This window comes from Hemitrygon akajei, chromosome 7 (assembly GCF_048418815.1).
Source record: "Hemitrygon akajei chromosome 7, sHemAka1.3, whole genome shotgun sequence".
NCBI classification, from domain to species: Eukaryota; Metazoa; Chordata; class Chondrichthyes; order Myliobatiformes; family Dasyatidae; genus Hemitrygon; species Hemitrygon akajei.
This window is the reverse complement of record NC_133130.1, coordinates 102,563,331-102,589,570: the sequence shown is the minus strand read 5'-3', so window position 1 is coordinate 102,589,570 and position 26,240 is coordinate 102,563,331. Positions and strand designations below refer to the sequence as shown.

The 26,240-nt window shown below is 40.3% G+C and overlaps 1 protein-coding gene across 4 annotated transcripts in view; it reads right to left on the bottom strand.

Annotated features, from left to right (window-relative positions):
• The window catches only part of ttc13 (tetratricopeptide repeat domain 13), a 117,656-nt gene that overhangs the window by 22,434 nt on the left and 68,982 nt on the right, over positions 1-26,240 (bottom strand). For all 4 annotated transcript variants that reach the window (XR_012099669.1, XM_073051595.1, XM_073051596.1 and 1 more), the window contains exons 12-16: positions 24,567-24,723; positions 23,450-23,580; positions 21,287-21,419; positions 5,868-5,960; positions 393-476 (exon numbers count right to left, since the gene is read on the bottom strand). Coding sequence is in view for 3 of the 4 variants with exons in the window: in XM_073051595.1 (XP_072907696.1) it covers positions 393-476; positions 5,868-5,960; positions 21,287-21,419; positions 23,450-23,580; positions 24,567-24,723 (598 nt within the window). In the remaining variant the exon portion in view is untranslated. The remainder of the gene's footprint in view (positions 1-392; positions 477-5,867; positions 5,961-21,286; positions 21,420-23,449; positions 23,581-24,566; positions 24,724-26,240) is intronic.

Here is a 26,240-nt window from a genome sequence, read left to right as displayed (position 1 = left end):
TACAGACAGCGGCAAGAATTGAACCCAGGTTGCTGGCAATGGAAAGTGTTACACTAACCACTACACTATCATGCTGCTCTAAGTATTTATAACCAAGTAATGGGAAATATAGTGGAAAATGGTGTTGCTGAAACCATTTTATCAAATTATACAAAACATTGCAAGAAAAGTTGAGGCATAGCTCTTTAAATCAGTGCTTTCAAGCTCACATGGTCATGAAATGCTAAAATACAGACTGTTATTTCCTCTTTTTTTAATAAATACTGGTTCTGCAATTGGAGAACATAACATTTTTGGATTTCCTGGGTGAGCCATTTGATCAAATTGGATTATATGAAGTTTAATAGCCACTGCTGTTTTAACTCAACAAGATTAAAAAGAAAGTAAATTACCTGTGATAAACAAGTATCCTGTCTTTTATGAAATTCAATATTTTGTCAAAATATGCCAGGTACCGCATGTTAATGATTTGACCCCTAAAGGAAGAAGAAAAATATTATTGTTGATATACAGACTGTACCAGACAATTTCAAAGCAAATAAGCTTTAAGTAATTTGAATAGGAGCCATTTAAAAACAAAACCTCATCAGGAGTGAATCACTGTTTAAAGTAGCAAGTGAGAGAGCAACATCTTACAGGATGGGAACCATTTAAAAACAGCAAATCTAATCAAAAGTGAGTCACTGTTTGAAGTAGCAAGTGAGAAAGAGACATCTTGCAGGGTGGGAACCATTTAAAAACTATAAGGCTCGTAAGGAATGAGTCTGCTTTCAGCCAATAAAAAGAAAGGAAGTGCAGGCAGAAACAGCCATTGATGGAACTGGTCAGTGTTGGATTAGTCAGGGTTCAGCAACCCAGCACACACTAAAGGTGAAGAGTCTTATAGAGTCATTTAGTTGACTGCAGAGCTTAAGAAATTAAAGCCAAAGGTATTATGAGTGTAGGAAGGATGGTAGTTATGGCAGTGGAATGCTCCTTCCATAAGATGAGGGTCTGTGGAGTACCTAATGGTGCTCCTTATGACCACATCTACAGGAAGTGCATGCAACTTCAGCTCTTGAATAGGTCAAGGAATTGGATGTACTTAGGACCATCTGGGAAGCTGATAACCTCATAGATGACTTTTACTGAGGTTGTTCCACCTAGAGTGCAGGCTTCAGACAGTAGATGGGTGACCACCAGAAGTAAGGGAAGCAGGGTTCCCCTGTGGCCATTCCCCTCAGCAACAAGCATACCCATTTGGATACCGCCGGGGGGGGGGGGGGGGTTGGTGGTGGTGGGGGTTGACCTATCAGAGCACAGCAGCAGCTAACAGGCCATTGGTACTGTGTCCAGCTCGGAGGCTCAGCAGGGAAGGGTGAAGTCAAGAAGTTCGATAGTGATAAGAGACTTCATAGTTAGGGGGATGGACAGGAGAGTCTGTGGCCACAAAACAGACGACAGGACGGTGTGTTACCTCCCAGGTACTAGGATCAAGGATGCCCCAGAGCAGCTGCAAAATATTCTCAAGAGGGAAGGTGAGCAGGCCAGAGGTGGTGGTGTACATCGGCATCAATGACATACGGAGAAAAGGGGAAGAGGTTTTATACAGTGAGTATAGGGAGTTAGGGAGGAGGCTGAAGAGCAGGATCTCCAAAGTAGTAATCTCTATATTACTGCCAGTACCACGAGTGAGTCAGAACAGGATTAGGATGACAATACAGATGAATGAGTGGCTGAGGAAGTGGTGCAGGGAGCAGGGTTTCAGATTTCTAGAACTTTGGGATCTCTTCTGAAAAAGGTATGACAAGCATAAAAAACATGTGTTGCACCTTGAACCCGAGGGGGACAAATATCATTGTGGTTAGGTTTGCTAGAGCTGCTGGGGAGGATTTAAAATAATTTGGCATGGGAATGAAAGCCTGCCTCAGTCTTCACTGTGGAAGACACTAACAGTATGCCAGGTGTTGAAGGGTGTGAGGGAAGAGAAGTGAGTGCAGTTACTATTACACAGGAGAAGGTGCTCTACAAGCTGAAAGACCTCAGGATACACAAGTCACCCAAGCCAGATGAACTGCACCCTAGGGTTCTGAAGAGCTAACGGTAGAGATTGTAAAGACATTAGTAATAATCTTTCAAAAAATATTGGGCTCTGGCATAGTACCAGAAGACTAGAAAATTGCAAATGTCATTAAGTTCTCTAAGAAAGGAGGAAGGCAACAGAAAGGAAATTATAGACCAGGTAGCCTGACCTCAGTGGTTGGAAAGACGTTAGTAGTCAATTGTTAAGGATAAGGTTATGGAATACTTGGTGACAGAGGACAATAGTACAAAGTCAGTATGGTTTCTGTTTGATGGTTCTGGGGTTGCTGGATTTTAAAAGAATCCTTATTGAGTTCCCAGAGACCTCATTGAAACCTACAGAATATTGAAATCACAACCAATGGACTCAGTTTCAAAGACTCTTCATCCCATGATCTCGATATTTATTGCTAATTTATTTATTATTATTATTCTTTCCTTCTTTTCGTATTTGCAAAGTTTCTTTTGTCTTTTGCACACTGGGGCAGTCTTTAATCGATTCTGTTGTGGTTATTGTTCTATGGAATTATTGAGTATGACTGCAAATAAATTAATCTCAGGGTTGTATGTGGTGACATAAATGGTCAATAGTAATCAGCCAATCATATGGCAGCAACGCAATGCATAAAAGCATGCAGACATGGTCAAGAGATTCAGTTGTTGTTCACATCAAACACAAAAATAGGGAAGAAATATGATCCAGAGGCACACGAGTGAATCTGCAGATGCTGGAAATAAATAAAAACACAAAATGCTGGCAGAACTCTGCAGGCCAGACAGCATCTATGGGAGGAGGTAGTGACGACGTTCAGGCCGAAACCCTTCATCAGGAGTGACGTGACATGGGATGGTGGAGGGGGGATAAGAAGCGGGGGGAGGGATGAAGTAGAGAGCTGGGAAGTGATAGGTTGGAGGAAAATGGGCTAGGGGGAAGGTGGAGAATAAAAGAGAAAGAAAGGTAGGGCTGGGGGGAGATTATAGTGGGAGGGGGGAAGAGAGAGAAAGAGAACCAGACTAAAATAATAGATAGGGATGGGGGTAAGGGGGGGCAGGGGTATCAACGGAGGTCTGTGAGTTGGATGTTCATGCCGGCAGGTAGGAGGCTACCTAGGCGGGAGATAAGGTATTGCTCCATCGACCTGTGTGTGGCCTCACCTTGATGATAGAGGAGGCCATGGACAGACATGTCGGAGTGGGAGTGGTCTGTGGAATTGAAATGTGTGGCCACAGGGAGATCCCGCCACCGCTGGAGGACTGAGTGACGGTGTTTGGCGAAGCGGTCTCCCAGTCTGCGGCGGGTCTCCCCAATGTATAAATGGCTACATCGGGAGCACCGGATACAGTATATCACCCCAGTTGACTCGCAGGTGAAGTGGTGCCTCACCTGAAAGGAGAGTCTGGGGCCTGGGATGGTGGTGAGGGAAGAAGTGTGGGGGCAGGTGTAGCACTTCTTCCGTTTGCAGGGATGAGTGCCTGGAGGGAGGTCAGTGGGGATGAATGGACAAGGGAGTCGCGTAGGGAGCGATCCCTGCGGAAAGCCGAGAGTGGGGGGGGAGGGGAAGATGGGGCTGGTGGTGGGATCACATGAGGTGGCGGAAGTTACGGAGGATTATACGTTGATACCGACACTTCACTCCTGATGAAGGGTTTCGGCCCGAAACGTCGTCACTACCTCCTCCCATAGATGCTGTTTGGCTTGCTGAGTTCTGCCAGCATTTTGTGTTTTTTTTAAAGAAATATGATCCAAGTGACTTTAACTGCGAAATAACTGCTGGTGGCAGACAGGGTGGCTTGAATATTGCAGGAACTGCAGATCTCCTGGGATTTTTACAGACAATAGTCTTTAGAGTTTACAGGGAATGGTGTGGTAAACAAAAACATCGACCGACAGCACTCTGTGAGCAAGATTGCCTTGTTAGTGACAGAGGTCAAAGGAGCATATCCAGACTAGTTCAAGTTGACAGGAAGGTGACAGTATTTGAAATAACCACACGTGACAACAGTGGGGTGCAGAAGAACATCTCTGAATGCACATGTTGAATCTTGAAGTGGGAGAGCTACAGCACCAGAAGACCATGAACTTGTTCTCAGTTGCCACTTTATTAGGCACAGGAGGTACCTAATGAAATGACAACTGAGTGTATATGGTAAATAAAGATGACCCAACTTCAATGGCTGGTTTGTAAATGAGCATTTTGAGCTCATTTCATGGTCACAGATACATGTGATGAAAACTTGTCACCTGAACAGAATTAAAATTCAATGCTCCCTATTCACTTACAGTGCTCCACTTTGACAAATACAGTATTGTGCAATGGATTTTGGCACCCCAGCTATATATCTGTGCCTAAGACTTTTGCACAGTACTGTATGCTCATTGTAAGATGGTGACACCCAAGGACTTAGTATTCTGATATAGGATTTATCCACCAGTGATGCAAGTAAACAAGGAGCAGTCATTTTCAGACTGGTAGAATAAAAAAAAATCAATCACAAATCAGAAAATGTGTGTCCAAAAGGGAGCAAGTTCCTTGAGTCTCGCCACACGGTCGGGGCATGGGGAAAGCATTTGGCTCAAACGTCACTCAGAAAATTCTGCATTAGTCGATACAAAGAGCTGCAGCTTTGGCTGCCTCCATAATATGTCCTTCCAAGGCCAATAGCAGCAATTCTGTTCCCTAACTATGCAGGGAACTCAGGAATATAGATCACATGCAGATTAATTTGGCATCACGTTCAGCACAAACACTATGGGCTGAAAAGCCTTTTATCTGTGCTGCACTACACATTTGCTCAACACAAATGAAACACCCGTGCCTGTGTTCAGCATCAAGAAGGCAGTATTCAGACAAAAGCTGGCATGCGACAAGTGATGTTTGCACATTCAACATGCCAGGGAATGATTATATCCAAGAAAGGATCTAACCATGCATCATTAACATTCAGTCATGTTACCATCATCCTCTCCTCCACCATCAACATCCTCGGAGCTGCCATTGTCTTGGCTTATCTTGTCTTGTCCATACTACACCAACCACCACCACTGGGCTATAAACGTGCAGGAGCAGTGTGTGGTTAAGTGCCTTGCTCAAGGACACTCACACACACACTGCCTTGGCTGAGGCTCGAACTAATGACTTTCAGATTGCTAGCTCAAGGCCTTAACCACTTGGCCACGTGCCACTGATGAGAATCTCAATTGAACCAGCCACAAAAATACTGTGACTACAAAAGAACAGGCTAGAGACTTGATTTTCTGTGGCAAAATGATTCAGCTCTTGACTTCCCAAGAGTTGAAGGCACAAGTTAAGAGTCTGATGATCACTTGTCTGGATGAGTGCAATGCGAACATCTCTCAAAAGCCTAGTAATCACCCAGGAAAAAGTACGGCACTTGACTGGAATGCCACCAGCAATCCAAAACTTTTATTCCTCCCCCCATCACTGGTGTACAGTGGCTACAGTGTGTACCAACAACAAGGAGCACTATCACTACTCACTAAGACAATTCCAACAGCACCAACCAAACCCACGATCTCTACTGCCAAAAAAGCCAAGGGGAGCAGGTGCATGAAAATTTCACCTCCTCCCAAGTTTTGCACTAACCTTCACTGTCCCCGATCTGAACTCTGGATCTCTCTAAGACAGATGGTGGTGCCATCTATCACATATGACATTAAACAGTGATACAACCAATCCATTAAGCAAAGCATAAAAAGGCTCCCATGTCACAATGTGGAGAAGAACAAAGTTCCCTTTGGCCAAAATGCCTTCGAATCAGTTCTTTTCAGCAGAATGAAGATGTACCTGATGAGATTTATATGATTATTGAAACCACGGCTGAGGCTTTGAGGTGGCATCTGGTCCAACCACAGTACTGGCTGATCTGGATCTGCAATTCTAGAGTCAGAGGGCAAAGAAAAGGCAAATTAATTTATGACAGCATACCCAAATTCACCATAGCCACCTGCTGAACAATGCTCCACTCTGACCCATCAGTGTAGCATTACCCTTTTTGTGAACAGTGTAAATGTCAGGAGATATCAGGGGGAAGTTTCTTTTACACAGAGAGTGGTGAGCACGTGGAATGGGCCGCCAGCAACAGTGGTGGAGGCAGAAATGATAGGGTCTTTTAAGAGACTCCTGGATAGGTACATGGAGCTTAGAAAAATAGAGGGCTATGGGTAACCCTAGGTAATTTCTAAAGTAAGTACATTTTTGGCACAGCATTGTGCGCTGTATTCTGTATGTCTGTAGGTTTTCTATGTTTCTATTAAACAGAAAGAGACTTGGTTTGTAAAGTAAACAAAATGTTGCACAGTTAAAGATTGGATCAACGACAGACTGAAGGACTTCTCGTAACATCAACAAATTATGCATTCAGGCTGGTAATTGGGAATGGAGGCGAGATAACAGCGAAACATTAACAAATCAATGAAAAAAAATAAAAGCCCACCATCCAGGCCATACCATTAGGCAATTAGCATAGAAGCCACAAGCCCCACACCACCTGGTTGAGGAATAGTTATTACTCTACAACCATTTGGTTCCTGAACCGGCATTGACAATTCCACTCACACTACTCTGAATGGATTCTATGGTCTACAGACGATCTACGATCTTGAAAAGTGAAACGTTATTTTTCAAGAACTCTTTACAAATGATCATCTCAGATTTTTTGCACACTTTTCTTCCTGTAAATGCCTGCAAGAAAATGAATCTCAAGCGAGTATCTGGCAACATATACTTACTTTGATAATAAACTTACTGAGAACAGCACTACACACAGACTGAAGTTGCAAACTACATTGACAACGTATATTATTCTTCATTCTTTCCTGAAAGTAGCATCGCGTGCCAAATAATGTACAAAAAACACAAACAGAGCATGAGTAGGTCAATTGACGCATTGTGCCTGTCTTGTTATCCATAAAATATGCCTAATCTTTTACCTCAACCAAATTTTCATGCACCAACTTTATATTATCTTAATAAACAAAAAAATCCACCCATGCCTGAATATGGTCTGTGACTGAGCCTCCACAGCTGTCTTGGGGTGATTTCAAAGATTCAATGACCTTCTAGGTGAAAGTATTTCTTGCCTCTATTCTTAATGGCTAACCCTTTATTTTGAGGCAATAACCTGATTCTTGGCCAGGAAAATAATATGCTTGCATCAGTCCCATCAGGCCCCAAGGACTTTTGTGTATTTGAGATCAGATGTATGAACACAACATCATTCTATATAGTTTCGGAATGACTCTTGTATTCAAATCCCCTAGCATTGAAGGACAACGGATCATTCGTGTTCCTAATTGTTGTCGTAAATGCATATTAATTTGCAGTGATATGTGACACAAAACCCCTCTACCACCTTTTCCAATTTGTCTTTTGATATTTGCCTTCTGAAAGGGGGTATCCCTGGGTCTTTTAATTCCCATCTCAGTCATTTAACAGGGCACAATTGAGAGCATCCTGACTGGCTGCATCACTGCCTGGTATGGGAACTGTACCTCCCTCAATCACAGGACTCTGTAGAGAGTGGTGCAGACAGCCCAGCGCATCTGTAGTTGTGAACTTCCCACTATTCGGGACATTTACAAAGACAGATGTGAGAAAAGGGCCAAAAAATCATTGGGGTTCAGAGTCACCCCAACCATGGTCTATTCCAGCTGCTACCATCCAGGAAACAGTACCGCAGCATAAAAGCCAGGACCAACAGGCTCTGGGGCAGCTTCTTCCACCAGGCCATCAGACTGATTAGCTCACACTGATTTGAGTGTATTTCTATGTTACAATGACTATTCTATTTATTAGAAATGATTATAAATTATTATGATTGCATATTGCACATTTAGATGGAGACGTAACGTAAAGATTTTTACTCCTCATGTATGTGAGGGATGTAAGAAATAAAATCAATTCAATTTATAACAATGTCTCCAGCTGATTCAGTGATGCCAAATAAGCACTGGAAATCCAGAGTGTAAGCAAGGTGTAAGCAAGGTCTCAAGTGCGGCCAGGGCTAGGGTCTGGTCTATGGGTCACATGTTTAGACAGAGCTAGGATTAAGGTCTGAAACACCACGTGCAAAGAATGTGGGCAGGTTGGTAGCTGAAGTCGGGGTCTACAGTGCTTTTTTATTTCCTGCACCATTTAAACTGGCTGGGTTCCTTTGTAAATAAATTGTACTAAAAGATAAATTGTAAGAGTTCTTCCAGACTACTCTCTGGGCCATATATTCAACTCACATCTCATTGAATCCATTTTTTGTTCTAGACAAGATAATCGATTTGGAGACTGTTGTTCTATGATAGTATTGACATCAATCCTCATCCAGTATCCACATCCCTTCACAGCAAGTGCCACTCAATAGCAAATGCAATATTTTGTATTAATAGGAGGAAAATAGCCTATTTGGTATTAATTAATTGGAAAATCTGGTGATCTGGCAACAGATTAACTCAATTTTACTGTACTTCTATTTGCACAATTATTTCCTGTCTTGTTATGAATGCTGCATTCTCCTAGTAACAATGTTGATCTTATACCTGCATGCCTCAACCAGAGTTTACTCGGAAGGAACATTATTACTCATTTCATTACCTGCACTATCCCTTATCCTTCCTCTCCAACTTTCCAGATCTCTCATCTGAATCCTTCTGCCTTCTCCCTACTATTTAACATAATACCTCATCTAGTCCTGATCATTTTATTCACTTGGTCTTGTGAACTGCCTATAGAACAGCTTCCCATGTTCCAATGCCAATACACAATGAATTGGAGCAGTTTTCTTCCACGCCAATCTCTAAGCCACACATTCAACTCTAATTTTGTTGATTCCATGCTTTAAGGCAAGATAATTGATTTGGAGTCTTTTGTTCCATAGCGGTCCTAACATCAATCCTGACCCAATGTAACACACAAGGAAGTTCTGGAAGGAACTCGGCAGGTCAGGCAGCAACTCTGGAAAAGAATAGTCAATGTTTTGGGCTGAGACCCTTCACCAGGACCCAATATCCAAGTTCTATCCCACTGTTAGCAGACTACTGATCTGACATCTTGTATGATAAGGATAAACTTTTGATCTCTTAGTCTACCCAATCATGGACTTTCACCTTATTGTCTATCTGCACTGTATTTTCTCTGTATCTGTGACTTAATACTCTGCATTTTGATTTCCTTCTGTATTTCTGTCTGAATGGCATGTTAAATAAAGCTTTTCACTGTATAACTATATGTGACAATAATAAATCAATTACCAATTAACAGCAAGTGTCATTCAATAGTAAATGAAATTATTTCCCTTCTAACATCCCAACCAACCCTCCTCATCCTTTCCTCTGAACACCTGTCCATGAACAAAGGAACATCACTCGTCACTTCCGCCAACTTTATGGAAAACAGAAACCAGAAAGTGTCCTCGCCTCTGTGCATGCTGATGAAATCATTCTTCAAGTATCAACTTTCAGACCCATTATTTTCATCATTATTTTAATAAGCAGATTCTGATTGCTTGACAAATAGTTCACACTCTCATACTTTCACTTGAGTGAAAAATATTGCACTCTTACATTAGACACAGCTCCAAACAAAAGCAGTACAAACTTCAGATTTCTTCAACAAGACTATGCCAGAGCAGGCAACTAGTAAAGTGGATTGGTTTTTCTAAAAACATTCTGCTTTTCTATTCATCACTTGGTACCTCTCAGCACTCTTCACAACTATAATTATTTAGTCTCTGCTGTGTTCTGATTTCTGTTAACAGTGAATGTCTATGTTTACCTATCAAATATTGAAAGGCCTAAAGAAAGGACGTGGAGAGGATGTTTCCTACAGTGGGGGAGTCTAGGACCAGAGGACATAACCTCAGAGTAGAAGGACCCTGATGAGGAGGAATTTCTTTACCAATGGGTGGTGAATCTGTGGAATTCATTGCCACAGATGGCTGTGGAGGCCAAGTCATTGGGTATATTTAAAATGGAGATCGACAGGTTCTTGATCATTAGGGGTGGTCGGGGGCGTCATGTGATGACGTAGGCTCGAGACGTTGGGAATCCAGCTCCCTCGTAAAAAGTAATGAAATAGGGTTTAAGTGAAGAAGAGTTAACAAATGCCTACTAGAAACTATTTATAAGCAACTCAGGATTATTTTTAGATATGGCTCCTAAACCGAAACAGAAGAAAGCTACTACTTTGAAGACTACGCAAGTCGGCGGGGAAAAAGGCCTAACCGTTTCAGCGAAGCCTCGTACTCAAGTTGGATCTCCTCCCGGCGAAGTGCATGGCACTTCTGATGGTGCGGGACAGGAAGTTGCAGCAATATCGGCGGTCTCTAAGAAGAAACGGCAAGAACAACGCATGCGCGAAGAAACAAGTATGCATGAACAGATATTAACAAAACTACAAAACCCAACTACGACTGGAAGTGAATCGGAAGTGGAATCAGATTCTTTGGGAAATACAAATGAAGAAGAAGAGGAAAAGGAGGAGATTAAAGGAGACATAAGAGATATCCTGATATATATGATGGATGAATTAAAAGCTAAAAGAACAGGTATAAGAAGGATGCAGATTACACTCGATAATGTGGGGGAAAAACAAAAGAAGATGGATAATAAAGTTAAAGAGATGGAAGTAAAAATGGAAGAAAACACTGAAAGAATAGATAAGATAGAAGACAATAATCTTGCCTGGACAACAGAAAGAAAACGGATGTTGGAAAAAATAGTTGCGCTTGAAAACTCTAGTAGATGAAATAATATTAAAATTATTGGTCTTATAGAAGGTACAGAGGGAGAAGATCCAATAAAATTCTTCCAAGAATGGATTCCGAAATTTTGGAAATGAAAGAAGGAAGTCAAGTAATTGAAATTGAAAGAGCACACAGAGCTTTAAGACCAAAACCTCAACAAGATCAAAATCCAAGATCAATTTTGATAAAATGCTTAAGGCACCAAGATAAAGAAGTGATCTTGAAGGCAGCTACTCAAGGTGCTAAAAAGAGAAATGGGCCATTGATGATAGAAGGGAAAAGAGTTTTTTTTTTATCCAGACATAAGTTACGATCTTCTGAAGAGGCGGAAGGAATTTAATCCAGTGAAAAAATCTTTATGGGAAAAGGGCTATAAATTTTTATTGAGCTACCCAGCAAAATTGATAATTTTCCTGGATAATGAAGAAAGAAGATTTTTCATTGACTATCGGAAAGCAGAGAAATTTGTACAAGAACTACCTGATATCCACGAGGGGGAGTAAAGAATTACAGAAATGAAGTGTACTAATGATGAAGACTGAAATAAGGTTGGACTTGACGGACATTTATAAGGAATAAGAAGAAAAAAAAAGTTGAGGAGTATTAACTGGGAGAAGAGACATTAATTTTTTTTTGTTTCTTCACTAATATATTTTCTTTCTTTTTTTCTGTGGGGGAGCTGGAGGAGCTCCTGATTGATGGCTGCGAGTTTCACGTGTACAATCATGGCAACTGCCATGACCTGTAAAATGGGGGGGGGGGGGGTAATGTTGTGTTTCTTTTTATTTGCAACATTAGTGGGGGGGGTATTTTGGTTTTTTTTCTTATATATTAGTTATCTTTCTTCTATTTTCTTCTTTTTTGCCTGGATGGTTGGGGAGAGACTCATAGCAACATGGAGAATTTTAAAGTGTTCCCAAGGTATTATGAATGATTAATATACTTAATTTTGTAAGTTTTAATGTTAATGGACTTAATGGACCTGTGAAAAGAAAAAGAGTTTTAACATATATTAAGAAAATGAAAGGAGATATAGCTTTTTTACAAGAAACACATTTAACAGAAACAGAACATAAGAAATTAAAGAGAGATTGGGTTGGAAATGTCATTGCAGCTTTATTTAATTCAAAATCAAGAGGAGTTGCAATTTTGGTTAATAAAACTTTACCAATTAAAATACAAAATGTAGTAATTGATTCTGTGGGGAGATATGTGATTATACATTGTCAAATTTTTTCAGAATTATGGACTCTTATGAACATTTATGCACCGAATGAAAATGATGCAAAATTCATACAAGACGTTTTTTTGAACTTGGCTGATGCACATGATAAAATATTAATAGGTGGAGACTTTAATTTTTGTTTAGATCCAGTTTTGGATAGGTCAACTAAAGTCGCTACAAAATCAAAAGTAATAAAACTAACTTTATCATTAATGAAAGATTTAAATCTGATTGATATATGGAGAAAAATTAATCCAAGAGAAAGAGACTATTTTATTCAAATAGACATAAAACTTATTCAAGGATTGATTTTTTTTTATTATCAAAAAATATTCAGGATAGAGTGAAAAGTGTGGAATATAAAGCAAGAATACTGTCAGATCATTCCCCCTTAATAATGATAATGATGGATAAGGAGGAATCGATCTATAGATGGAGATTTAATTCAATTTTATTAAAACGTCAAGATTTTTGTGATTTTATGAAAAAACATATTCAATTTTTTTTGGATACAAATTTACATTCAGTTGAGGATAAAATTGTATTATGGGAAGCAATGAAAGCATATTTAAGGGGTCAGATTATAAGTTATACATCTAAAATTAAGAAAGAATACATGGCAGAAATAGATCAACTGGAAAAAGATATAAAGTTAGAAAAAGAATCTCAAAGATATATGACAGAAGAAAAACGAAGACAACTTGTTAATAAAAGATTACAATATAATACACTCCAGACATATCGTACAGAAAAAGTAATTATGAGAACTAAACAGAAATATTATGAATTAGGTGAAAGATCACATAAGATTCTTGCTTGGCAGCTGAAAACAGAACAGGCTTCTAAAACAATAAATGCAATTCATCCCCATGGGGAAATTCAACTTTTTTTTTGGGACATTGGAAAAAAAGTTGAATTTCCCCATCGGGATGAATAAAGTATCTATCTATCTATCTATCTAGAACAAGTGCAAATAAGGTTACTTATAAACCTTTAGAAATTAATGAAACTTTTAAAAATTTTTATACTGAACTATATCAATCAGAATCACAAAATAAGATTGCTGAGATAGATAAATTTTTATCACAAATAACCCTTCCAAAATTAAATTTGGAAGAACAGAAAGGATTAGATATGCCCTTTACATTAAAAGAGGTTGAAGAAGCTTTAGGATCACTTCAGAGTAATAAATCTCCAGGAGAAGATGGTTTTCCTCCTGAATTTTATAAAAAATTTAAAGATTTATTAATTCCTCCTTTTATGGAATTAATATCAAGTGGAAAGAATGCATAAACTCCCACAATCTTTTTTAACAGCGATCATAACTGTATTGCCAAAAAAAGATAGAGATCCTTTAAAACCAACATCATATAGGTCTATTTCTTTGTTGAATACAGATTATAAAATAATAGCAAAAATTTTATCTAATAGAAAATCTAAATATTTACCAAAATTAATACATATGGATCAAACAGGTTTTATTAAAAACAGACAATCAATGGATAATATAACTTGGTTACTTAGTATAATTCATTTGGCACAAAAAAGAGAGGAAATGAGTGTGGCAGTTGCTTTGGATGCAGAAAAAGCATTTGATAGATTGGAATGGGATTTTTTATTTAAGGTATCGGAAAAATATGAGTTAGGAAAATCTTTTATACAATGGATTAAAACCTTAAAAACTAATCCTCAAGCTAAAGTAGTTACAAATGGTCAGATTTCAACACCATTTTGCTTAACGAGGTCAACTACACAAGGCTGCCCATTATCACCTGCTTTATTTGTACTGGCAATAGAACCATTAGCTGAATTAATTAGAACAGATTCAGACATCGGGGGCTTTAGAGTTAATCAAGAAGAATATAAGATTAATTTATTTGCTGATGATGTTTTGATTTATTTAACAAACCCATTGCAATCTTTGCAAAGACTATTTTTTAGATTGGAAGTATATGGGAAAGTATCAGGGTATAAAGTAAATTGGGATAAAAGTGAAATTTTACCCCTTACCAAAGGAAATTATAATCAATGTCGATTAGTAACTCAATTTCGATGGTCAATAAATGAGATAAAATATTTAAGTATTAGAGTTGATAATGATGTAAAAAATTTATATAAACAAAATTATTTGCCATTATTAAAAAAAATAAAAGAGGATCTTGATAAATGGATGACGTTACCAATAACATTAATAGGTAGAGTTAATGCTGTAAAAATGAATATATTTCCTAGATTGCAATATTTATTCCAAACTTTACCAATACAATTGCCTCAGAAGTTTTTTCAAGAATTTAATAAATATGTAAGGAAATTTCTTTGGAAAGGAAAGATGTCAAGAATATCATTGGAAAAATTGACATGTAAATTTGATTTAGGAGGGTTACAACTTACAAATTTTAAGAATTATTATAAAGCAAATCAACTTAGATTTATTGCGTCTTTTTTTGATGAAGTAAAACTGGCATGGATTAGAATAGAATTAGATAAGATAGGAGAAAACATACCAGAAGATTTTATATATAAATGGGAATCCAAATGGATACGGGAAAAAAAAGAATCTCCTATATTAAGACACTTGATTGATTTATGGAATAAGGTAAATATGGATGATGAGATAAAGAAATCTTTATTAGAAAAAAGAACTTTAATTCAAAATAGGCTTATTCCTTTTACAATGGATAATAAACTTTTACATAATTGGTTCCAAAAGGGGATTAAATATATAGGTGATTGTTTTGAAGGAGGTATATTGATGTCGTTTGATCAATTAAAAAATAAATATAAAATATCAAACAACACTCTTTTCTGTTATTTTCAATTAAAGGCTTATTTACGAGAAAAGCTGGGTCAAACAATGTTGATTCCAAAACCTAGTGAAATAGAAATATTAATTCAAAAAGGAAAAATTAAAAATTTTACATCCTGAATGTACAATTTGATTCAAAGACAGACAATTAAATCAGGAATTCACAAATCAAAACAAAAATGGGAATCTGATTTGAATATTAAAATTGATGGAAAAAGCTGGTCAAGATTATGTTCTGATAGTATAATACAATAAATGTTCGACTTAGATTAGTACAATATAATTTTTTACATCAATTATATATAACACCACAGAAAATAAATAGATTAAATTCAAATATGTCTGACCAATGTTTTTGATGTAATCAAGAAATTGGTACTTTTTTACATTCTACTTGGTCTTGTTTTAAAATTCAATCATTTTGGATAAATTTAAGACTTTTATTGGAACAAATTACTGGAGTACAACTCCCACATAGTCCAATATTATTTTTATTAGGAGACGTTGAAGGGACAATACCGAAACTTAAACTGAGTAAGTATCAGAAAATATTTATAAAAATTGCATTGGCAGTAGCCAAAAAAGTTATCGCAGTTACTTGGAAATCTGATTTATATTTAACTATGGATCGTTGGAATAATGAAATATATAGTTGTATTCCACTTGAAAAAAATTACATAGTGTTATGATACCAGCCCCCTCCTTTGCGAGAATCACAAGAGCCCTAGTGAAGGGGGGGGGGGGGGTCAATGACCCAAGAGAGAGAGAGACGTGCTGAATAGACAACAGAAATGGGAGAGAGAGGGATGCGTGCTGAATACCACGTCCGGGATGCAGAATAAAGCGACCCTGACCATTGTCTCATGAAGACCACGTGTAAAGCCCTCGGGCAAAGTGGGCTGGTTGAGAGAGAGATTGACACCTGCGATCCCGTGAGGAAGTATAAAGGAGGGTCTGGGGGGGGGATGACCCCTTTAGACGCACCAGAAGACACGCTAGAAATCCTGCGACAGCGTTTAATAGCGACAGCCGGTGGTGGGGTTCGTGTGCGTCTTTTCCTTGCCTGGGATTGGCGACCTCACCACGAGAGAACGGCTTAGCTACAGGGGAGGCCACCAGCGAGCGTCCATTCCCCAACGAGACAAAAGACGGAATCGAACCCCTAAAGGTTGGACAAATCCGGCGGTTAACTGTTTCATTCAATCTCTCTCTCTCTCTTTCTAACAAAAGTGCACCAACGCGACTCCACCAAAGACGGCAGCAGGTGGAACTGCAGTGACTGCAAGAGACTTTCAGATATACAGTGGACAATATATACATTACCCCTACACAACGATAGAGTTTATTTCTTATTGGTTATTACTATACCTGCGCTTTAGATTGAGTAGTGACGACTTATGGTATCTGAATGTTTGTATTAACCTTACTTTTGTACCCCTTTATAAATAAAAACGTTTGAAAATGGTACCATCAGACTTCAGCGAACCTCTCTATCTTTGCTGGTAAGTGATCCAGTTACGGGATATGTAACAACGTGGGTGCCTCGTCTCGAGATTTGAAACCTAATTGGGAGGGCAGTGAATCGGGTTTGTAAGTAAAAAAAAAAATAAAATAAAATAAATTGGATCTGGTACGCGGGTAGCCAGACGGGAAACCAGCAAAGATGGACGTGGATGAATTTATGAAAAACCCGACTGTAGAGGCGCTAGAGGCGGCCACCAAATCAGACTTGTTAAATTTGGCGAAGGGATTGGACCTCGCAGAAGTGAGGTCGTCCATGAAAAAGCGGGAGGTGCGAGGGGTCATAACTCGGTATTACATTGGGAAGAAAGTGTTCGAAGCTGGGGTCTTGGAAAATATCCCTGAAAAAGTACCAGCGAGTGGAATGGATCAGCTAGAGTTGGAGAAATTAAGGTTGGAACATGAATTTAAAATGAAGCAGCTGGAAGCGGCTGAGAGAGAGAAAGAACGGGCTGAGAAAGAAAGGGAGCAGGTGTTCCACATAAAGGAGTTAGAGGTGAAACGGGACCAGGAGCTCCAACTAAAGGCGTTAGAGGTGGGAAAAGAGCGGGACCAAGCTGAAAAGCAAAGACAGCATGAAATTCAGCTAAAAGAGCTAGAAGTAGCCGAGAATGAGAGGGAACGAGCCGAAAAGCAAAGAGAGTATGAGGACAGACGAGAACAGAGTGAACATGACTTGGAGATGGAGAAGTTAAAGAAAGAACGAAGAGATCTAGGGTTAGATCGAGAGGAGAGGTTTAATGTTAGTCGGGAGTTGAGGGTAGTGCCTCCATTTGAAGAGTCGGATGTTGATAGTTATTTCTTGCTTTTTGAAAAGGTGGCAGTAAACCAAAAGTGGCCCAAAGAGCAGTGGATAGTGTTGTTACAAAGTGTGTTAAAGGGGAAGGCACAACGAGCATATGCGGCCTTGGCCGTCGAGGAAAGGGAAGCGGAAAATTATGCCAAAGTAAAAGAGGCCATTCTCCGGAGTTACGAGCTAGTACCTGAAGCGTATAGACAAAGGTTCAGAAATTTACGGAAAGGGTGGAATCAAACGTATACCGAGCTAGCCTACGAAAAGGGTGTGCTCTTGGACCGTTGGTGCACCGCGGAACAGGTGGACGGGGATTATGGGATATCAGGGAGTTATTTCTGATTGAGGAATTAAAAGGGTGTGTTCCGGAGGAGATCCGGATGTATTTGAATGAGAAGGCGAATAAGTCCATCTCAGAAATTGCTAGGTTCGCAGATGAATATGCCCTAACCCACAAGCTAAAGATTTCCTCGCCAAAAAGGTTACCCGAGAGACCGTTGGAACGGTAGGGAAAGTCCGCCGGCTGAGGCAGAGGTCCTGCCGGGAGCTAGTGGTAAGGTTGTGGGGGAAAGGCCAGGCGGCCCGAGATTTCCGGGCTTGACCTGTTTTAATTGTGGGAAGGGAGGACATATTGCCTCTAGGTGCTTTGCTCCGAGAAAGGAGCCAGAAACAGGGAGAGCAGCGGTCCCTATCGGGTGTGCCGTGGTAATCAGTAAATCGACGAGAGAGCCCCGGGTAGACAGAGTACGAGAAGGGTCAGAGACCTGGCTGTCACCCGGAACCGTGTCTGTGAAGGGGGGGAGACCCACCCATTCCCGTCCGAATCTGGCGAGACACCGGGGTGGAGCTGTCGTTGATCCGCCGTGAGATACTAGATTTCGGTCGGGGAAGGGGAATGGTCGCCGTGAAGGGGATAGGTACAAGAATAGAAATGGTGCCCCTACATCAGGTAATTATGGATTGTGAGCTGGTATCTGGACCAGTCGAAATAGGGGTGCCAGCAGAATTCCCGAGAACTGACGCGGACGTCCTCCCCGGAAATGATTTAGCCGGGGGACAAGTTTGGACCCGGCTCAAACCGCCTGTGAGGATTGGAGCCCCGCCCCTCGCATCTCCAGTCTGTACCACAGGCGTGAGCATTCGCAGCCTGTCGAGAAAGGCAGCTGAGAAAGCGAGCAGTTTAAATCTGGCCAGTATTGATTTGGCCGAGACGGTCCTACCGACCCTGTACCACGGGGGTTCTGAGGGTGGTAAACCGAAGAGTAGTAAAGTAAAAGGGGTTAAGGGAGAGGAGTGAGATCTGCCCTTAGCGAAGAGAAAGGTCCTAGAGGTAGGAAATAAAGATGAGAGACGGGAGAAGCTGTTAAAAGGTCCAGAGTTGGACATGGATGATCTGTCGGGGGTGGCAGCCCTGTTTGAAGAAGTTGAGAGTTATCAAGGTGTTCCCGATAATGAGATGAAGGCAGTCCTAGATGAAAAGGATGCCATTACCTTGGAGAGGTCCACTGGGTTGGCAGACGAGGCTGTTTCAGCCCGTGGGGTTGAGTTTACTCCGGAAGGGAGTTGCCCAGAGAGGAACTGGGAGGATCAGGGGAATTTAGAATCTGAAAAGGGTACTGGTATTGAAAGCCTGGGAGAGGCAGATGTCCCGTTTGAGTGTGTCCAAGATGTGGATGCACATGGTACTGAACCTAGTAATGGAGCTCAGAACAAGTCTGAGGTATTTGATTCAGTTGAAAAGGAATGCAGTCCCTGTGGGTCAGATGGACTGGGTTTAGTGAAGACAGGGTTAACCCTGGTAATTGGGGGAAGGGAGGGTTCCCAGGTGTTGGTACACGAAAGGGTGGTGAACCTTAAAGTGGAACTCGACCATGGGGGAATAAACATCATTATTGAAGGGAACGAGAAGTTTGTAGTTCCCAAATCGAATGAAGAAAATTTAAAGTTTAGATTGGTGTCAGAAGAAGCAACCAAGCTACAGAAACGAGGGCTTGGGAACGCGGTGCCTGCGCATCGATTACCGGTTGATTTGGAATGTAAAGGTGCCCCACACGCTGTTGTTATTCAAGAGAGCGCTGTGAAAAAGCCAGAATTTAAATGCGGCCTGAGGGAAAGGTTCGAACTGAAGCCCATCGGCCTGCATGGTCCTGACAAAAGGGCTAGCCGCCTGGGTAAAATTACAGAATTGGGTGGAAATGGTCTAAGTGGTGTTGATACGATGACCCCGATGAACGAGACGGGCGGGAGTTCACCACGCCAAATTACTCAAGTTCCCCACGGGGGGACTCCCCGAAAAAGAGGCGACGGTAAATTGAAGTCTGATGCTACAAGATTTTCAGTACGGTACGCGGTGTTAAGATATTAAAGCAAGGGACACTGTAATCGTTAACTGTTTAGATACTGACTTGAATGTATAACAGTAGTACTCTGTGAAAAGAAAAGCTTGTGTATGGTGGTAGGTTCCAAAAATCCTGTAAGACGCTATACCACTGTTTTTAACCGCTGGTAAAAAATGTTTAAGAGGGGAGGTGTTATGATACCAGCCCCCTCCTTTGCGAGAATCGCAAGAGCCCTAGTGAAGGGGGAGTCAATGACCCAAGAGAGAGAGAGACGTGCTGAATAGACACCGGAAATGGGAGAGAGAGGGAGACGTGCTGAATACCACGTCCGGGATGCAGAATAAAGCGACCCTGACCATTGTCTCATGAAGACCACGTGTAAAGCCCTCAGGCAAAGTGGGCTGGTTGAGAGAGAGATTGACACCTGCGATCCCGTGAGGAAGTATAAAGGAGGGTCTGGGGGGGACGACACCTTTAGACGCACCAGAAGACACGCTAGAAATCCTGCGACAGCGTTTAATAGCGACAGTCGGTGGTAGGGTTCGTGTGCATCTTTTCCTTGCCTGGGATTGGCGACCTCACCACGAGAGAATGGCTTAGCTACAGGGGAGGCCACCAGCGAGCGTCTATTCCCCAACGAGACAAAAGACGGAATCGAACCCCTAAAGGTTGGACAAACCCGGCGGGTAAATGTTTCATTCAATCTCTCTCTCTCTCTTTCTAACAAAAGTGCACCAACGCAACTCCACCAAAGACGGCAGCTGGTGGAACTGCAGTGACCGCAAGAGACTTTCAGATATACAGCGGACAATATATACATTACCCCTAGACAACGATAGAGTTTATTTCTTATTGGTTATTACTATACCTGCGCTTTAGATTGAGTAGTGACGACTTATGGTATCTGAATGTTTGTATTAACCTTACTTTTGTGCCCCTTTATAAATAAAAACGTTTGAAAATGGTACCATCAGACTTCAGCGGACCTCTCTATCTTTGCTGGTAAGTGATCCAGTTACGGGATACGTAACAATAGAATCTAAGAAATGAATATGATATATTTTTGAAAATTCGGCTCCCATACCTACAAAACATAGGATTAAGTACATAGGTCCTTTGAAGATAAAATTATAAATTGGGGAAAGTAAAAATAAAAATAAAAATTATTTTGAACTCCATGGAGCATGTGGGGATCCTCCGATATCCAGGCAATCTTTCTCTTCTTTCTTTCTTTTTTTTTCTTTCTTTAGATAAGGGTTAAGGGGAGGGGGGAGGGTTAATACCATTTTTTCTCTATCTTACTATTTTATCATTGTAATTTTCTAAAAATTTAATAAATAAATTTAAAAAAAAGAAGAAAAAAATTAGGGGTGGTCAGAGGTTACAGGGGGAAGACAGAAGAATGGGGTTGAAATGGTTGATTTATTATCCCAATATTCCATAGGTTTCAATAAGATACCTCTTCATTCTTCTAAACTTTAGCATACATAGGCCCACAGCTGTCAAATGTTCCTCATATGTTAACACTTCCATTCCTGGAATTATTTTTACTTAAGCCCATTTTGCCTGGCCATGTTTCGAGCAGCATTGAAGGTCCTCCATTGGAATTATTCTAGCAAATGTACTATCCCCGTGAGAAGCATAATAAATCAGCCTTGATGGAATCACAAGCAGTTTTAATGAGCTGAATGGCCTCATTCTGCTCCTATGCTTTATGGTCTTAGGTCTATACATGATTACTATCCCCATCTTCGTTGTGATACCCACCAAACTCATTATGCCATTACCTTCTCCATTTCACAGCGATATCAAACATGTCCTTCCATTGCATCAATCTGGTTTTGCCACCAACACGGATTTTTGAATTTGCCCACGTTCGCTGTACAACCTGCATAATTTCTAATGTTGCAAGTCCCATAGCTGCAAACACATAACAAAAAGTTACAACTGATTTCAACAAATGTTCTACAACAAATATTTAAAACACATGTTCTGGTGGGGGTTTTTTTTGCCTTTCCTCTAGATCTTTCTGCACTGCACACATAACATCTGAAAAACTAACGTTGACAACTCTTCAAGAAGGATCTTCAGAGCCCATCAGAGTAAAACACTGTAAATTTTCCATAACATTTTCTTTATCCAAGGCATAAAACAGCAACTCAGCTTTATTATGTATGTGCAGAGCAACAGCAACAAAGTAGTAGTATGATAAAACGTTTTTACTGAGTCATGTTAGTAACTGTACACACTGGACAACTTACAGTGTGAGAGCTGATTAAGTCCAGCAGAGGCTTATTTTCTGTATGGATTTTGAACAGATGTCCAATCATAATGGCTAGAGCTTCTCAGTTGAGCCGCGACATCATCATTGAAGCAAAAGCAATAGCCATTTCTGTTCTGCCTCACTCAATGCAAGAGTGAGCTCCCACACTAAGTTGCCCAGCGTGGACTGTTACTAACATGACTCAGTCAGAAGGTTAATTCATACTACTCCATTTTCATTTCTACTCCATGCATACAAAACAAGCTTGAGATCAGCAGAAAAGAAAACACAGATTTATACTGTTAATTTGTTCCAAGGCTCTTCACAGGAATATTATCAGTCATGACTTGACACCAGGAATTATTAAGATGAAAATAAGACATTGTCCTGGAGGTCAAGCAAGTATTGTCTTGGTGAGTGGAGAGTCAGAGTCTTTTTATTTGAGAAGGGTGGGGGGTTGGGATTTTGGAGCTCAGGGCAAGTCCACAATGCAGGAGGAGATAAGGAAGAACAAAAATCTCATGAGGTTTGTACAGCTGGTTATAGAGTTAAAGAGAGGCAAGACCAGAGGAAGATTTTAAAGAGGAACAAGGATGGGATATTTTTAAATTGGAATATTCCTCATCTGGTCATCAGGGTTTCACTGAACATGAGGGATATGAAGAGCTGAATTTAAAGTGAGCTTAATAGAAGGAGAGGAGAAGGACAGAGCGGGCCAGGAGAGTTGTGGAATAGTCAAATAGCAAAATGTGTGGACATCTTGGAGACACATTAAGCACAAACAAGGATTCTATGCAATTATTGGAAAATTTTTAGTTACCTTTTCATTGTGTTTTGTCAACAGCCAAGCAAGTACACCATTTCTGCTTAGGCTTACATTCAGAATGCAAATAGGAAATTACATAGAAAGGTATAATTAGTGTAGTGCCTCATGAAATCAATGTGATTACTATTTACAAAGGGTCATCAGTGATTCCACAGCAATAAAGCTTGTGAAAGCAATGGCCAGGCCCTGGTAAGAAAATAAATGCAATGGCAAAATCCAGTAGCAGAAAGAGAAACAAGAATTAGCTTTACTTTTAAAAGTAAGAAACAAAAGAAGAAAATACATAAATCAACAATAACAGGCATTGAAGGCAAAATCAAAATGTGCCTATTTCGAACATTTACTGAAAGGTAAACTGTACTTGTGCTAATGGAAGGTCAGATTGCAATGAACTGTTGTGAGACATGGATCCACACCTGCAGAAGTTTCAATCACAAACAGGGTCACTGTGATGCCAAGAAAAATGAAAAAAAAAACTGCAGATATTGAAACCTGAATTAGCCAGCTAGTAATAGACACAACTGATTCATGATCCTGATACATGTACACACACGTACATCAATCACTACCTTTTTAACCAACATGTCCAGAGACAGAAGAAACATCAAGTGGTTGGCCATTTCAGTTAGAGGTACTGAAGTCTGAAAACTCTAAACATCTGGATGAACCAGAAATCTAAGCATCTTTTTAGAGTAGAATTCCAAAACCAAATACATTGTGATGAGATCATCTTAAGGTAGTAAACCTGACATCATAATTTTACAAGCGTCTCTTCATTAACAAAAGCAGAACCAAGGGCCACAAAGGAAAATTATGGCATATTCAAAATAACACAAAATTTTCCAGTATTTTCCATCTCACCTCTATGTACCCTTTTGTTTGGAAGAAACCCTGGTGTAGCATATTGCATAAGTGAACCCAAGTGGTCCGCAGTGCAAATTAGCTCTTGGACCTCTTCACTGTAGCTTTCAAACTTCTGAGGTAGAACATCCCTGTGAAAAGCATTAACATTTTACTAACAAGGGCAAGTGATATAGTGGATTCCATTTAATTGTGTCATTAGTTAATGGAGACAGCCACTTATTTGGGACAACTCTTAAAAAACAAAAACAAATTGAGAAAATAACCAGGATTCCCTTTGTTTATTTGGGACACTATGCCGCTTAATAAGGATAGGAGATTGTTGCTGAACAGTTTCTAACCAGCTTTGACCACAAAACATAGGAGCAGAATTAGGCCATTCAGCCCATCGAGTCTGTTCCACAACTCCATCATTGCTGATCCCAGATCCCACTCAACCCCATGCACCTGCCTTTTCACCATATCCTTTGATGACCTGACCAATCAGGAAACTATCAACTTCCACCTTAAATATTACCCATGGACTTGGTCCACCACAGTCTGTGACAGAGCATTCCACAGATTCACTACTCTTTGGCTAAAAAAATTCCTCCTTACCTCTGATATAAAAGGTTGCCCCTCAACTTTCAGGCTGTGCCCTCTAGTACTGGATACCCCCCACCATAGGAAACATCCTCTTCACATCAACCTTATCTAGTCCTTTCAACATTCAATAGGTTTCAATGAGATACCCACACATTCTAAATTGCAGTGAGTACAAGTCCAAAGCTGCCAAATGTTCCTCACATGTTAACCCTCCTGGAATCATCTCATGAACCTCCTCTAGATTCCCTCTGACCACACATCTTTTCTGAGATATGGGGCCCCAAACAGTTGACAGTACTCCAAGTGCAGCCTGACTAGTGTCTTATAAAGCCTCAGCAATATCTCCTTGCTTTTATATTCTATTCCCCTTGAACAGAATATAAAAGTTTTTAATCTGTGTTTTTCTGTTTTATTGAATCCACAGCTCCGGTTGAAGATATCAGACATGCCCAATTAAAAGCCTGGCAAAAGAAACAACACAGTCAACTGATTAACAATTTTACAAAACAGTATTTTTGTTGAATAAACTCACTTTATGTGAGGTTGCAATCCTGGTTGTTCTTCATAGCCTTCAATAAGGAAGGGGAGGTTCTTAGCCCAGTGATCCTTGAAATTACCAGGAAGATCAACATCTATATTGTACTCAGTCACCGGCAGATCAAGATGCGCATGTAAGTAACGCGAATACTCTGCAAAGAGTTAGGCAAATTAAAGCTTACATAAGCATACTCAGTCATTTTAAATGATGCCTAAAACCCCTAAAAGATTTCAGCCTATTCAAGCTACTATAACACAGTCACTCTGACCATTAGAATACACATTATGTTATCAAAGGCTATTCTAAAGGTTTCATGTTACTACTTTACAAAACACTGGTTAGACCAGACTTGGGCTACGTCCACACTACACTGGATAAATCCATAACCGAAGCTTTTTCTCTTCGTTTTTACCCTCCGTCCACACTAAAACGGCATTCTCGTCCCCTGAAACCAGAGATTTCCAGAAACGCTGTCCGGGGTGTGTAATTTTGAAAACGCTGCTTGGGCAGATCAGTGTGGACGGGGTAACCGGAGAAATCTGAAAACACTGTCAGACGGCAGCGTGCCATTTCATTGTTTTCCTGAACGCAAACCCCACACAATCTAACAATTTCAGAACAGAGGGCAACTAGACTGAAGCCAGAAAAATTAGAAATGTACTCACCAAATACTTTGATCCATAACTTACTGAATAAATAAGTATACTCACTTTGCCCTGTTTTCTGTCCTTGCTTGTATGAAGGTGGTTTACCTATTTATACAAGTACTTCTCTGACAACGGATGTGTAACAACCTAATGTAACTTTGTATGGAAATACAAGATAATACTGATGCAGACATGTTTTACACATTTAACAAGGTGCTTTATTAATGCAACAGAGTTAGTTAGTTTTTCAGTGTTCATTGTAAGCCGGTTCATACTGTCCGTGAACTCCCTGTCGGTTGCCTCCATAGTTCTCCTGCGCGACAGCCAACAGCTGTCCGTCGTTTTAAGTTTTTCTAGTCTGTAACTGCACAAATGCGCACTTTCACAGTGAGATTCAACACCAAACATGTCACTTGTTTTTGGTAGATGTGTCCTGCGCATGCGCAGTAGGAGGAGATTCGCCAAAATATCCATTTCAATATGGACACAGATATTTTTAAAAACGCCTAGTGTGGACGCCTATCGTTTTTACACGAAACTAGCATTTTCAAAATTATCCGGTCTAGTGTGGATGCAGCCTTAGAGTAGCGTGCAGTCTGGATGAGATTGCACTTGGGGGAATGTAGAGGAGATTCACTAGCATACGGCCTAGATTGGAGGACTTCAGTTGCAGGGAGAGATTGGATAGGTAGTGTTTGTTTTCCTTGAAGCAAAGGAGGCTTGTGTTGATGTGATACATGGTATATAAAATTATAAGGGGTATAGATATGGCAGAAAGAATATTTCAGTCACGGTAGGGTTGCTAAGAACAAGAAGTGAGAAGAAGCTGTTTGTAAAAGAGATGGGATGGAGCAGTCTTGTTTGAAATACAAAATCAGTAATATATGGAGCTTGCTACCAGATGAGGTGGTGGAGTCAGATACAATCACCACGGTTGAGAGATAGGCAAAGAATTGAAGTGTATAGTGTGGAGGTAGGAGTTGTGTAGATGAACAAGGACATGAAGTGGCTTGAATAGGCC